Genomic DNA, 17,003 nt, shown 5'->3' with positions numbered 1-17,003 from the left:
ATATATATATATAGAAATGGGGGGGGGGGGTTAACCACCAATGGTTTCTTCACTTAATTACGGCTAGTATACCTAGGAACGGATCCTAGTAAATATTGTTTACAGGTGTTTGTGGCAATTCTTTGTTATGTTTTTATAATTTGTTTTATATGTATTTTTACGTGCACCATTATGTCTATTGCATTTTAAAGTCCTCATTGGTATATTAGCGCTCCTTTTTTTCTTCCTTTTTTCCCCTATACATACAGGGATCTACTCCATCCCTTAAGCAGCTGCTTGTCAGACCATCCCATTTCCAAAAGGAAACAGACAGAAATACTCTTCTGAAATTTAGTAGCAACCACCCTCCAGCTTTGGGAAGGGGTCTTCCAAAGTCCCAGATGATACGAGTTGCGCAGATTAGAAGCAATATTAAGGAATTGGAACCAGCCCGATACAATGGTGTTAAAATTTGCTAATAGAGGCTACAACCTCAATGTATTTAAAAAAAACGAAATCAGGAAGTATTAAAAATCCCTGGAAGGCAGCTGCTAAAACCAAGTTCCCTATCGACTAATACCCCTTTTACACCAAAATCCCTGGTCGGACCCTGGTCTTTGAACATGGGAGTTTCCAGGGTTGGACCCAGCTTCATACCCCATTTACACAGCACTGTGACCCAGGTCGGACCCAGGTCTGCACCGTTTACACTGAACCTGGGTCAGCACTGCTTTTCCCTATGGATGACATTAAAAATGTCCATTTTAGGATAAACTGCCATTTAACTTTCCCTCAATGATTTAAAATAAAAATTAAAAGACATGACAAGTTAGCACTGAAAAATGTTGTTTTTTTTATTTAGTAAAATATTTTTCAAAAAGTTTTATTCACTGCTCAAGCGCACATAGCGGTATAAAAGTGCAGCATCACCCATGTGCTCTCCCCAGCCCCTTATACTGCAGCAGCAGACCGAATCTCCCATGTGCTCCCCCCCCCAAAAAAAAATATAATAATAATAATAATAATAATAATAATAATATAAATTATACTGCATCCAATGTGTGCACTGCCCGTATCCTTCCTGGCTGCTGTCTTTTGCCACTGCAGCGCACTCTGGAAAGGCGTCCAGCACTTCTGGTATCCTTTCAGCACTATGCACTCAGATGTCCCAACCTGGGTTGGTACCATTTACACCGCCCACGACCCAGGTCCAACCAGTGTTCAACCCTGGTCAGGACCTGTGTAGGAGACCAGTGTTACTGGACCTGGGTTGACCCCTTTTACACCAACGCTGACCTGGGTCCGACCTGGGTTATTTCTTGGTGTAAAAGGGGTATTAACAACAGAACAAAATCCCTTCTGGAACCACATTCACTCCTAACCACCAAAACCTCAAGTAGTATTATACCCCTTTTACACCGCCGAAAAATCCGGGTCAGCGGCGGGTCAGACCCGGATCCTCGGCGGTGTAAATGGGGGGTATCCGTGTCCATTTACACGGGTCCTCTACCCAGGTCCTGACCTGGGTAGAACCCGGATGGGACCCGTGTAAATGGCGGTGTAAATGGTCCCGCTGCGGGTCCAGGCACCCGCAGCGGGTCCACAGCGTGCAGCGCTGGGGAAGCTGGCCCCAGGTGCTGCGGGAGGAGGGGGGTCCCTGCGGCTACTGAGTGGAGATGGGGTACCTGTCAGCGGCCAGCCTGACACGGCGCTGCCACTGCTGTATCTCCCCCCGGCGGCCGGTCCTTGCGGCGGATGGACAGTCAGTGTCGGCGGTCCCTCTGGCGCAGGGGAAATAGTACTATTTCCCCTGCGCCAGAGGGACCGCCGACACTGACTGTCCATCCGCCGCAAGGACCGGCCGCCGGGGGGAGATACAGCAGTGGCAGCGCCGGCAATCATAGTGTCAGGCTGACAGGTACCCCCTCTCCCCTCAGCAGCCGCAGGGACCCCCCTCCTCCTCACAGCACCCGGGGACAGCTTCCCCCCTCTACCCCCACAGCACCCGGGGACAGCTTCCCCCCTCTTCCCTCACAGCACCCGGGGACAGCTTCCCCCCTCTACCCCCACAGCACCCGGGGACAGCTTCCCCCCTCTACCCTCACAGCACCCGGGGACAGCTTCCCCCCTCTACCCTCACAGCACCCGGGGACAGCTTCCCCCCTCTACCCCCACAGCACCCGGGGACAGCTTCCCCCCTCTACCCTCACAGCACCCGGGGACAGCTTCCCCCCTCTACCCCCTCCAAGCTATATAGATAGATCTATATAGATCTATCTATATAGATATATAGATCTATCTATATATCTATATAGATATATCTATATAGATATATAGATATATCTATATAGATATATATATCTATATAGATATATATATATATATATATATCTATATATATATCTAGATATAGATATATATATATCTATCTATATATATATATATATCTATAGATATCTATATATCTATAGATATCTATAGATATATATATATATATATATATATATATATATATATATATATATCAACAAGGAAAGGCAGGGCTGACCCAGGTTCAGTGTAAATGGTGCAGACCCAGGTCCGACCCAGGTCGAAGTGCTGTGTAAATGAAGTATAAAGCAGGGTCAGACCCTGGAAACTCCAGCGTTCAAAGACCAGGGTTGGACCAGGGTTTTTGGTGTAAAAGGGGTATAACTCAGCACTTAACAAATTTAGCAACACTTAAATGAATACTGCAACACTGCTTTCATAACAAAAACTTATACAGATTAAGAACAATCCAGATGGAGATCACTTTATTCTGTGTGTCCAACACTAAAACATTCTTATGCTTTCTGAAAGAAGATTTTGTTTTATCTAAATACCCAACGCATTTCGTCTCACAACCTCATCAGGGGCCCAACGCATAATACACAAGAAATGGAGATGTCCCACATTAGAGCGGAAACAACTGACTGCTCTACCTTCAATAAGGATACACTAACCTCCTTGGTCTACACCTTAGCGCCCTCTGATAGCTACTTTACACACACACACACACACATATATATATAATGAGGTATAGCTGCATTTACAGGTGGAGCGCCTATCAGCCAGCCTGAACTATCGCCTGAGCTGGCGCAGGCTAGTGGACAGGTCCTCCATCTGACGGGGAAGCGTGAGCATCTCACCCGTTCGCACGTCCCCGTCAGCGCGATTCCCTGCCTGTCTCTGCTCCAATGTGACCTACTCCATCTGTACATGGAAACAGTTCAAAACATTTTACTAAATATTATAAAGTAAAAGGAGAATGTTCTTACCGATGTCGCCAACACTAACGCCTTTGGGGACCATCTGGAGGAGGATGGTGGCGGTTTCTCTGATGAGGGGATAGGCAGAGAATAAAATGATGCCCACCATCACTACCGTAAGACTGGGATCAATGTAGCACTGCCAGTTACACGGCGTATCCTTGGGCAACGGTTTCACGTAAAATATGACAGCGGCCACTACAACAACGACGGACCCCAGAGCGTCGCCCATCACGTGAAGAAGGACACCTGCCGGGGTAGAAGAGACAGCAATAGGAACAGAGTCAGCCAACAGTAAGAGAACCAGTCGCTGATGATGTCACTTCCTGCGCTACCAGCAGAGGGGAATACAGCACATAATATAGGAGTAAATGTCTAAGACTGAGTTTCTCACTCTCCTTTCAAGCTTACCCCCACATCTCATTAGCTATTGCTAGCACTACTCTCTCCTCTGCTGTCTTGGAATAATCCTCGTCTCCTCCTGTCTCCTGCACACACCTCACACTCAGCTTCTCTCCCAGTCCCGCCCTCACACTCAGCACCTCTCCCAGTCCTGCCCTCACACCTCACACTCAGCTCCTCTCCCAGTCCCGCCCTCACACCTCACACTCAGCACCTCTCCCAGTCCTGCCATCACACCTCACACTCAGCTCCTCTCCCAGTCCCGCCCTCACACCTCACACTCAGCACCTCTCCCAGTCCTGCCATCACACCTCACACTCAGCACCTCTCACAGTCCTGCCGTCACCCCTCGCACTCAGCGCCTCTCCCAGTCCTGCCCTCACATTCAGCACTTCTCCCAGTCCTGCCCTCAAACCTCGCACTTAGCACCTCTCCCAGTCCTGCCGTCACACCTCCCACTCAGCACCTCTCACAGTCCTGCCGTCACACCTCACACTCAGCACCTCTCCCAGTCCTGCCCTCACACCTCACACTCAGCACCTCTCCCAGTCCAGCCATCACGCCTCACACTCAGCACCTCTCCCAGTCCTGCCCTCACACCTCACACTCAGCACCTCTCTCAGTCCAGCCATCACGCCTCACACTCAGCACCTCTCCCAGTCCTGCCCTCACACCTCACACTCAGCACCTCTCCCAGTCCAGCCATCACGCCTCACACTCAGCACCTCTCCCAGTCCTGCCCTCACACCTCACACTCAGCACCTCTCCCAGTCCTGCCATCACACCTCGCACTCAGCACCTCTCACAGTCCTGCCCTCACACCTCACACTCAGCACCTCTCACAGTCCTGTCCTCACATTTAGCACCTCTCCCAGCCCTGCCCTCACACATTTAGCACCTCTCCCAGTCCTACCCTCACACCTCACACTCAGCACCTCTCACAGTCCTGCCCTCACACCTCACACTCAGCACCTCTCACAGTCCTGTCCTCACATTTAGCACCTCTCCCAGCCCTGCCCTCACACCTCACACATTTAGCACCTCTCCCAGTCCTACCCTCACACCTCACACTCAGCACCTCTCCCAGTCCTGCCCTCACACCTCGCACTCAGCACCTCTCCCAGTCCTGCCGTCACATGGATGATGGATCATTAGTCCACGCTCACTGACTACCTGGCCTGACCTATGTGTCTCTGCACGTCGCGGTGTCCGTCCTGGCTGCTATGTTGAATCATTAGTCCACACTCACTACATGGCCTGACCTATGTGTCTCTGCACGTGGAGGTGACCATTCTGGCTGCTATGATGGAGCATTAGTCCACACTCACTGTCTACCTGGTCTGACCTATGTGTCTCTGCATGTGGAGGTGACCATCCTGGCTGCTATGATGGATCATTAGTCCACGCTCACTGTCTACCTGGCCTGACCTATGTGTCTCTGCACGTGGAGGTGTCTGTCCTGGCTGCTATGATGGATCATTAGTCCACACTCACTGTCTACCTGGCCTGACCTATGTGTCTCTGCACGTGGAGGTGTCTGTCCTGGCTGCTATGATTGATCATTAGTCCACGCTCACTGTCTACCTGGCCTGACCTATGTGTCTCTGCACGTCGCGGTGTCCGTCCTGGCTGCTATGTTGAATCATTAGTCCACACTCACTACATGGCCTGACCTATGTGTCTCTGCACGTGGAGGTGACCATCCTGGCTGCTATGATGGAGCATTAGTCCACGCTCAATGACTACCTGGCCTGACCTATGTGTCTCTGCACGTGGAGGTGACCATTCTGGCTGCTATGATGGAGCATTAGTCCACACTCACTGTCTACCTGGTCTGACCTATGTGTCTCTGCATGTGGAGGTGACCATCCTGGCTGCTATGATGGATCATTAGTCCACGCTCACTGTCTACCTGGCCTGACCTATGTGTCTCTGCACGTGGAGGTGTCTGTCCTGGCTGCTCTGATGGAGCATTAGTCCACGCTCACTGTCTACATGGCCTGATCTATGTGTCTCTGCATGTGGAGGTGTCTGTCCTGGCTTCTATGATGGATCATTAGTCCACACTCACTGTCTACCTGGCCTGACCTATGTGTCTCTGCACGTGGAGGTGTCTGTCCTGGCTGCTATGATGGATCATTAGTCCACGCTCACTGACTACCTGGCCTGACCTATGTGTCTCTGCACGTGGAGGTGTCTGTCCTGGCTGCTATGGTGGGTCATTAGTCCACGCTCACTGTCTACCTGGCCTGACCTATGTGTCTCTGCACGTGGAGGTGACCATTCTGGCTGCTATGATGGAGCATTAGTCCACACTCACTGTCTACCTGGTCTGACCTATGTGTCTCTGCATGTGGAGGTGACCATCCTGGCTGCTATGATGGATCATTAGTCCACGCTCACTGTCTACCTGGCCTGACCTATGTGTCTCTGCACGTGGAGGTGTCTGTCCTGGCTGCTATGATGGATCATTAGTCCACACTCACTGTCTACCTGGCCTGACCTATGTGTCTCTGCACGTGGAGGTGTCTGTCCTGGCTGCTATGATTGATCATTAGTCCACGCTCACTGTCTACCTGGCCTGACCTATGTGTCTCTGCACGTCGCGGTGTCCGTCCTGGCTGCTATGTTGAATCATTAGTCCACACTCACTACATGGCCTGACCTATGTGTCTCTGCACGTGGAGGTGACCATCCTGGCTGCTATGATGGAGCATTAGTCCACGCTCAATGACTACCTGGCCTGACCTATGTGTCTCTGCATGTGGAGGTGACCATCCTGGCTGCTATGATGGATCATTAGTCCACGCTCACTGTCTACCTGGCCTGACCTATGTGTCTCTGCACGTGGAGGTGTCTGTCCTGGCTGCTCTGATGGAGCATTAGTCCACGCTCACTGTCTACATGGCCTGATCTATGTGTCTCTGCATGTGGAGGTGTCTGTCCTGGCTTCTATGATGGATCATTAGTCCACACTCACTGTCTACCTGGCCTGACCTATGTGTCTCTGCACGTGGAGGTGTCTGTCCTGGCTGCTATGATGGATCATTAGTCCACGCTCACTGACTACCTGGCCTGACCTATGTGTCTCTGCACGTGGAGGTGTCTGTCCTGGCTGCTATGGTGGGTCATTAGTCCACGCTCACTGTCTACCTGGCCTGACCTATGTGTCTCTGCACGTGGAGGTGACCATCCTGGCTGCTATGATGGAGCATTAGTCCACACTCACTGTCTACCTGGCCTGACCTATGTGTCTCTGCACGTGGCGGTGTCTGTCCTGGCTGCTATGATGGAGCATTAGTCCACACTCACTGTCTACCTGGCCTGATCTATGTGTCTCTGCACGTTGAGGTGTCTGTCCTGGCTGCTATGATGGAGCATTAGTCCACGCGCTCTGTCTACCTGGCCTGATCTATGTGTCTCTGCACGTGGAGGTGACCATCCTGGCTGCTATGATGGAGCATTAGTCCACGCTCACTGTCTACCTGGCCTGATCTATGTGTCTCTGCACGTGGAGGTGACCATCCTGGCTGCTATGATGGATCATTAGTCCACGCTCACTGTCTACCTGGCCTGATCTATGTGTCTCTGCACGTGGAGGTGTCTGTCCTGGCTGCTATGATGGATCATTAGTCCACGCTCACTGACTACCTGGCCTGACCTATGTGTCTCTGCACGTGGAGGTGACCATCCTGGCTGCTCTGATGGATCATTAGTCCACACTCACTACATGGCCTGACCTATGTGTCTCTGCACGTGAAGGTGTCTCTCCTGGCTGCTATGGTGGGTCATTAGTCCACGCTCACTGACTATCTGGCCTGACCTATGTGTCTCTGCACGTGGAGGTGACCATCCTGGCTGCTCTGATGGGTCATTGGTCCACACTCACTGTCTACCTGGCCTGATCTATGTGTCTCTGCACGTTGCGGTGTCTCTCCTGGCTGCTATGGTGGGTCATTAGTCCACGCTCACTGACTATCTGGCCTGACCTATGTGTCTCTGCATGTGGCGGTGTCTCTCCTGGCTGCTATGGTTGGTCATTGGTCCAGGCTCACTGTCTACCTGGCCTGATCTATGTGTCTCTGCACGTGGAGGTGTCTCTCCTGGCTGCTATGGTGGGTCATTAGTCCACGCTCACTGTCTATCTGGCCTGACCTATGTGTCTCTGCACGTTGCGGTGTCTCTCCTGGCTGCTATGGTGGGTCATTGGTCCAGGCTCACTGTCTACCTGGCCTGATCTATGTGTCTCTGCACGTGGAGGTGTCTCTCCTGGCTGCTATGGTGGGTCATTAGTCCACGCTCACTGACTATCTGGCCTGACCTATGTGTCTCTGCATGTGGCGGTGTCTCTCCTGGCTGCTATGGTGGGTCATTAGTCCACGCTCACTGACTATCTGGCCTGACCTATGTGTCTCTGCACGTGGAGGTGTCTCTCCTGGCTGCTATGGTGGGTCATTAGTCCACGCTCACTGACTATCTGGCCTGACCTATGTGTCTCTGCATGTGGCGGTGTCTCTCCTGGCTGCTATGGTGGGTCATTAGTCCACGCTCACTGACTATCTGGCCTGACCTATGTGTCTCTGCACGTGGAGGTGACCATCCTGGCTGCTATGGAGGGTCATTGGTCCAGGCTTGGAGCGCAGTCTCAGCATCCCAGAAATAACCGGCATTACCTCTAATGTTGAGGGCAGCTGCTTTGCTATTACTCTGACCATTCCCATCCTCCAGGTCGCGGTCTTCTTCATATAAAGAGTCACCTGTAGCCAAAGAAGAAACGCTGTGTTGTGTATAAGGTCTATAAACAGAAGACAGATCAGCTTAATAAGTGCAGAACAATCCGCATTGTCACATATACACAGTGGGCGTTGGCGTGGGCAGTTTGCACATGCGTCTATATACAGAATTTCATGTCATCATTCTATACTATAACCAGACCGGCAGAGACAGCGCACATAGGGGTGATTCACAAGTGGTCCAAGTTCGTCCCCATCTCCGATGTTGGGGGAATACACATGTGCAGTTGCCCACAGCGAGCGCCTTCCGTGAAAATTTCATAAGTGTACACATCCACTAAAAGTGGATTTGAGTGGCGTGCATTCAGTGGGGCGGCGTTATCCTGCTCGCTAATCTCCGAATATACGCATCCTAGCAAACAGGTCTGAATCAGGCCCATAGAACCAAACTAGTCACATAAATAATAATGGTGTTTGACCAACCACCTTCCCCGTATGCTACATACGTCCAACCACCTTCCCCGTATGCTGCATGTGACCAACCACCTGCCCCGTATGCTGCATGTGACCAACCACCTTCCCCGTATCCTGCATACGACCAACCACCCACCCCATATGCTACATGTGACCAACCACTTCCCCATATGCTGCATGTGACCAACCACCTGCCCCGTATCCTGCATACGACCAACCACCCACCCCATATGCTACATGTGACCAACCACTTCCCCATATGCTGCATGTGACCAACCACCTTCCCCATATCCTGCATGTGACCAACCACCTTCCCCGTATGCTGCATGTGACCAACCACCTGCCCCGTATGCTGCATGTGACCAACCACCTACCCCGTATGTTTCATACGACCAACCACCCACCCCATATGCTACATGTGACCAACCACCCACCCCATATGCTACATGTGACCAACCACCTGCCCCGTATGCTACATGTGACCAACCACCTGCCCCGTATCCTACATACGACCAACCACCCACCCCATATGCTACATGTGACCAACCACCTTCCCAGTATGCTGCATGTGACCAACCACCTACCCCGTATGCTGCATGTGACCAACCACCTACCCCGTATGCTACATGTGACCAACCACCTCCCCCGTATGCTGCATGTGACCAACCACCCACCCCGTATGCTGCATGTGACCAACCACCTGCCCCGTATGCTGAATGTGACCAACCACCTACCCCGTATGCTACATGTGACCAACCACCCACCCCATATGCTACATGTGACCAACCACCTGCCCCGTATGCTGAATGTGACCAACCACCTCCCCCGTATGCTGCATGTGACCAACCACCCGCCCCGTATCCTACATACGACCAACCACCCACCCCATATGCTACATGTGACCAACCACCTGCCCCGTATGCTGAATGTGACCAACCACCTGCCCCGTATGCTACATGTGACCAACCACCCACCCCATATGCTACATGTGACCAACCACCTGCCCCGTATGCTGAATGTGACCAACCACCTTCCCCGTATGCTGCATGTGACCAACCACCTGCCCCGTATGCTGCATGTGACCAACCACCTACCCCGTATGCTGCATGTGACCAACCACCTGTCCCGTATGCTACATGTGACCAACCACCTACCCCGTATGCTGCATGTGACCAACCACCTTCCCCGTATGCTGCATGTGACCAACCACCTCCCCCGTATGCTACATGTGACCAACCACCTACCCCGTATGCTACATGTGATCAACCACCCACCCCATATGCTGCATGTGACCAACCACCTTCCCCATATCCTGCATGTGACCAACCACCTTCCCCGTATGCTGCATGTGACCAACCACCTGCCCCGTATGCTGCATGTGACCAACCACCTACCCCGTATGTTTCATACGACCAACCACCCACCCCATATGCTACATGTGACCAACCACCCACCCCATATGCTACATGTGACCAACCACCTGCCCCGTATGCTACATGTGACCAACCACCTGCCCCGTATCCTACATACGACCAACCACCCACCCCATATGCTACATGTGACCAACCACCTTCCCAGTATGCTGCATGTGACCAACCACCTACCCCGTATGCTGCATGTGACCAACCACCTACCCCGTATGCTACATGTGACCAACCACCTCCCCCGTATGCTGCATGTGACCAACCACCCACCCCGTATGCTGCATGTGACCAACCACCTGCCCCGTATGCTGAATGTGACCAACCACCTACCCCGTATGCTACATGTGACCAACCACCCACCCCATATGCTACATGTGACCAACCACCTGCCCCGTATGCTGAATGTGACCAACCACCTCCCCCGTATGCTGCATGTGACCAACCACCCGCCCCGTATCCTACATACGACCAACCACCCACCCCATATGCTACATGTGACCAACCACCTGCCCCGTATGCTGAATGTGACCAACCACCTGCCCCGTATGCTACATGTGACCAACCACCCACCCCATATGCTACATGTGACCAACCACCTGCCCCGTATGCTGAATGTGACCAACCACCTTCCCCGTATGCTGCATGTGACCAACCACCTGCCCCGTATGCTGCATGTGACCAACCACCTACCCCGTATGCTGCATGTGACCAACCACCTGTCCCGTATGCTACATGTGACCAACCACCTACCCCGTATGCTGCATGTGACCAACCACCTTCCCCGTATGCTGCATGTGACCAACCACCTCCCCCGTATGCTACATGTGACCAACCACCTACCCCGTATGCTACATGTGATCAACCACCCACCCCATATGCTGCATGTGACCAACCACCTACCCCGTATCCTACATACGACCAACCACCAAACCCATATGCTACATGTGACCAACCACCTGCCCCGTATGCTACATACGACCAACCACCTTCCACGTATGCTGCATGTGACCAACCACCTGCCCCGTATGCTACATGTGACCAACCACCCACCCCATATGCTACATGTGACCAACCACCTCCCCCGTATGCTGCATGTGACCAACCACCTGCCCCGTATGCTACATGTGACCAACCACCTGCCCCGTATGCTGCATGTGACCAACCACCTAACCCGTATCCTACATACGACCAACCACCCACCCCATATGCTACATGTGACCAACCACCTTCCCCATATGCTGCATGTGACCAACCACCTGCCCCGTATGCTGCATGTGACCAACCACCTAACCCGTATACTACATAGACCAACCACCTGCCCCGTATGCTGCATGTGACCAACCACCTACCCCGTATCCTACATACGACCAACCACCCACCCCATATGCTACATGTGACCAACCACTTCCCCATATGCTGCATGTGACCAACCACCCACCCCATATGCTACATGTGACCAACCACCTTCCCCATATGCTGCATGTGACCAACCACCTACCCCATATCCTACATACGACCAACCACCCACCCCATATGCTACATGTGACCAACCACCTACCCCGTATGCTACATACGACCAACCACCTTCCCCGTGTCCTACATGTGACCAACCACCCTCCCCGTATGCTACATACGACCAACCACCTACCCCGTATGCTACATGTGACCAACCACCTACCCTGTATGCTACATGTGACCAACCACCCAACCCGTGTCCTACACGTGACCAACCACCTTCCCCGTATGCTGCATGTGACCAACCACCTACCCCGTATGCTACATGTGACCAACCACCCAACCCGTGTCCTACATGTGACCAACCACCCTCCCCGTATGCTACATACGACCAACCACCTACCCCGTATGCTACATGTGACCAACTCCCCCTCCCGTATGCTACATGTGACCAACCACCCAACCCGTATGCTACATACGACCAACCGCCTACCCCGTATGCTACATACGACCAACCACCTACCCCGTATGCTACATGTGACCAACCCCCCCCGTATGCTACATACGACCAACCACTTTGCCCCGTATGCTTCATGTGACAAACCCCCCCCCCCCGTATGCTACATATGACCAACCACCTACCCCGTATGCTGCATGTGACCGACCCCCCCCCCCGTATGCTACATGCGACCAACCACCTACTCCGTATGCTACATAAGACCAACCACCCACCTCGTATGCTACAAGTGACCAACCCCCCCGTATGCTACATACGGCCAACCACCTGCGCCATATGCTACATGAGACCAACCACCCCGTGTCCTACATGTGACCAACCACCCACCCCGCATCCTACATGTGACCAACCACCCTCCCCGTATGCTACATACGACCAACAAGTCACCGTATATACTACATGCGACCAACCATCCACCTCGTATGCTACATATGACCATCCACCCCGTATGCTACATATTACCATCCACCCCATATGCTACATATGACCAATTACCTATCCCGTATGCTACATACGACCATCCACCCACCCCGTATGCTACATGTGACCAACCACCCACTCCGTATCCTACATACGACCAACCACCCACCCCGTATGCTACATGTGACCAACCACCCACCCCATATGCTACATACGAACAACAACCCACCCCATATGCTAAATACGACCAACCACCCACTCCGTATGCTACATGTGACCAACCACCCACTCCATATCCTACATACGATTAACCACCCACCCCGTATGCTACATGTGACCAACCACCCACCCCATATGCTACATGTGACCAACCACCCACTCCGTATCCTACATGTGACCAACCACCCTCCCGTATGCTACATATGACCAATTACCTACCCCTTATGATATATACGACCATCCACCCACCCCATATGCTACATACAACCAACCACCCACCCCATAGGCTAAATACGACCAACCACCCACCCTGTATGCTACATGTGACCAACCTCCCACTCCGTATCCTACATGTGACCAACCACCCTCCCCGTATGCTACATATAACCAATTACCTACCCCGTATGCTACATACGACCAACCACCCACCTCATATGCTAAATACGACCAACCACCCACCCTATATGCTACATGTGACCATCCTCCCACTCCGTATCCTACATACGACCAACCACCCACCCCATATGCTACATGTGACCAACCACCCATTGTGTATGCTACATATGACCAACCACCAACCCCGTATCCTACATACGACCGACCACCCACCCCGTAAGCTACATGTGACCAACCACCCACCGCGTATGCTACATACGACCAACCACCCACCCCGTATGCTAAATACAACCAACCACATACCCTGTATACTACATACAACCAACCACCCACCCCGTATCCTACATATGACCAACCACCCACCCCGTATGCTACATGTGACTAACCACCCACCCTGTATTCTACATACGACCAACCACTACCCCGTAAGCTGCATCTGACCAACAACCTGCCCCGTATCCTGGATCAACCACCCACCCGGTATGTTAAATACGACCAACTACCCACCGCATATGCTACCTACAACCAACCACCTACCCAGTATGCTACATTTGACCAATCACCTTCCCCTTATGCTACATGTGACCAACCATCCACCCCGTATGCTACATAGGTCCAACCACCCACTGCGTATGATACATGTGACCAACCACCTGCCCTGTATCCTGGACCAACCACCCACCCCGTATGTTAGATAAGACAAACTACCCACCGGGTATGCTAAATGTGACCAACCACCTACCCCGTATGCTGCATAAAACCAACCACCCACCCCGTATCCTACATACGACCAACCACCTACCCCGTATGCTACATACGACCAACCAACCACCCCGTATACTACATACTGTAGACCAACAACCCCCCTGTATCCTACATATGACCAACCACCTACCCCGTATGCTACATACGACCAACCACCCACCCCGTATACTACATAAACCAACAACCCCCCTGTATCCTACATATGACCAACCACCCACCCCGTATGCTACATACGACCAACCACCCACTCCGTATGCTACATATGACCAACCACCTACCCCATATGCTACTTGCGACCAACCACCCACGCAAAGGCTAAATACAACCAACCACCCACCCCGTATCCTACATACGACCAACCGCCCACCCCGTATGGTACATGTGACCAAACATCCAACCATGTCCACTCCATGTGACCAAAAACCCACCCCGTCCACTCCATGGAACCAAACATCCACCCTGTACACTTTGGGGGTTATTTTGGTTCACTCTTTCTGACAAATTCCTTCTTAGATGGACAAAACCATGTGCACTGCAGGTGGGGCAGAGAGAATTAGATTTGGGAGGGGTTTTACTTCAAAGTGAGATCTATATTGCAGTGTAAAAATAAAGCAGCCAGTATTTACCCTGCACAGAAACAAAATGACTCACCCAAATCTAATTCTCTCTGCACATTTTACATCTGCCCCCCTGCAGTGCACATGGTTTTGTCCATCTAAGAAGGATTTTGTCAGAAAGAGTGAACGAGAATAACCCCCTTTGTCCCTTATTCAGATCTGATCGCAGTACAAACTTGTTCTCAAAATGGGCAAAACCATGTGCACTGCAGGTGGGGCAGATGTAACATGTGCACAGAGAGTTAGATTTGTGTGAGTTATTTTGTTTCTGTGCAGGGTAAATACTGGCTGCATTATTTTTACACTGCAATTTAGATTTCAGTTTCAACACATCCCATCCAAATGTAACTCTCTCTGCACCTGTTACATCTGCCCCCCTGCAGTGCAGCATGGTTTGCCCATTTTGAGAACAAATTTGTACTACGATCAGATCTGAATAAGGGTCTTTATCCGAACAACCATCCACCCTGTATGCTACATGCGAAGAAACACCCACCCCCTACACTCCACGTAACCAAACACCCACCCCCTACACTCCATGTAACCAAACACCCACCCCCTACACTCCATGTAACCAAACACCCACCCTACAGTATATCAGTGTTTCTGAAACTCGGTCCTCACTCGCAGCACACACAGTTTACATTTTCCAGGTCACCTGAGGATATCATGTGACAACTGGTGACACACCTGTACCCAGCTAGTAACCTGTGCTGGGGACCACTGCTCTATATAATCTTTTATATCAGCACTGATCCCATGACCCTGGGCAGAGTACAAGTACTCAGTATAGCTTTATTGTGTGACACAGGTATATGCCATTCCTCAGAGATAAGGGCCCCAGTAATAACTGGGCCCGTTAACCCCTGGCTGACCCCTCAGGATGTGTCCCATAATCATTATACACTTATTCCTAGAATTATATGTATAGAAGCAGAAACCCCTGCAGTGTAAACCCCCCCTCCCCCCCAACACCCCGGTGAAATAACCGAAAGGCACCTGCTCCGCCGTCCTCTGGGGTCCCGGGCCCCTGGTCGACCTCTGCATCACCCGGAGACTCTGTGCCAGCTTTGCGCCTGGAGAGGAAGCGCACACATGCGTCGTAGTCCTGGAAGACCAGCAGACCCACGATGTTCACCCCCAGTCCCAGGGCCCCCACAATCAGCACCAGCTCCACATTATCAATCCGCTGGGGCGTGGCCAGACGCAGCACCGAGTCCACCAGGATGGTGAAGCAGAGGGCTGTGAGGAAGACGGCATTGCACAGGGCGCCCACCACCTCCGCCCGCGGGTAACCATAGGTGGCCCGGGGGCCCCGGGTGCGGCGTCGGGACACCCGGGAGGCAGTGATGCCCACGCACAAGGAGATAAGGTCAGACAGCATGTTGAAGGAGTCAGAGATTAGGGCGATGGAGTTGCCCAGGTACCCGGAGACCAGCTCCACCACGAAGAAGACCACGGTGATGACCAGCATGGAGATGAGGCGGCAGCTCTGCCCGGTGTAACGGCCCATGGTGCCCAGTGGGACGGGGGTTTATCTGTGAGAGTCGGCTCTGTGCCCAAAGAGGGAGGAGCAGGGTTCCCACTACCTGGAGTGTCAGCTCTGTGCCCAAGAGGGAGGATGGGAGGGGCCCACTGCACGGGGTATCACTTCTGTGCCCGGGGAGTCAGCTCTGTGCCCAGAGAGGGAGGAGGAGGGTGCCCAGAGGGCAGTTGTGTGCCAGGCACTGAAGGGCATATGGCAGCGGGATGATCCTGATCGCTGGGCAGAGACTGTGGCTGCTGCTGTATTCTGTGTATATATATATGAGGCAGAGATAAGGAGCTGCTGTGTCAGTGTAATTATCTCACCGCCCTTCCCAGCCCTGTCCAACACGTACACACTCCTCCTCCTCCTCCTGTCACCACACAGGGACTGCCAGTGCCTCCTCCTGTCACCTCACAGGGACAGCCAGTGCCTTCTTCTCCTGTCACCTCACAGGGACTGCCAGTGCCTCCTCCTCCTGTCACCTCACAGGTACAGCCAGTGCCTCCTCCTGTCACCTCACAGGGACAGCCAGTGCCTCCTCCTCCTGTCACCTCACAGGGACAGCCAGTGCCTCCTCCTCCTGTCACCTCACAGGGACTGCCAGTGCCTCCTCCTGTCAGCTCACAGGGACAGCCAGTGCCTCCTCCTCCTGTCACCTCACAGGCACAGCCAGTGCCTCCTCCTGTCAGCTCACAGGGACAGCCAGTGCCTCCTTCTCCTGTCACCTCACAGGGACAGCCAGTGCCTCCTTCTCCTGTCACCTCACAGGGACAAATAAGTGCCT

The 17,003-nt window shown here is 52.6% G+C and overlaps 1 protein-coding gene across 1 annotated transcript in view; it reads right to left on the bottom strand.

Moving 5' to 3' along the window:
• The window catches only part of SLC30A10 (solute carrier family 30 member 10), a 33,210-nt gene extending 16,722 nt beyond the window's left edge, over window positions 1-16,488 (bottom strand). The window contains exons 1-3 of the mRNA XM_083175143.1: window positions 15,691-16,488; window positions 8,345-8,428; window positions 3,279-3,518 (exon numbers count right to left, since the gene is read on the bottom strand). Coding sequence (XP_083031269.1) covers window positions 3,279-3,518; window positions 8,345-8,428; window positions 15,691-16,204 — 838 coding nt within the window. The 5' untranslated portion in view covers window positions 16,205-16,488. The remainder of the gene's footprint in view (window positions 1-3,278; window positions 3,519-8,344; window positions 8,429-15,690) is intronic.
• Window positions 16,489-17,003: the final 515 nt, after the last annotated feature.

This window comes from Crinia signifera, chromosome 3 (genome assembly GCF_055691185.1).
Source record: "Crinia signifera chromosome 3, ASM5569118v1, whole genome shotgun sequence".
Taxonomy (NCBI): Eukaryota; Metazoa; Chordata; class Amphibia; order Anura; family Myobatrachidae; genus Crinia; species Crinia signifera.
This window is presented reverse-complemented; position numbering and strand designations above follow the sequence as displayed.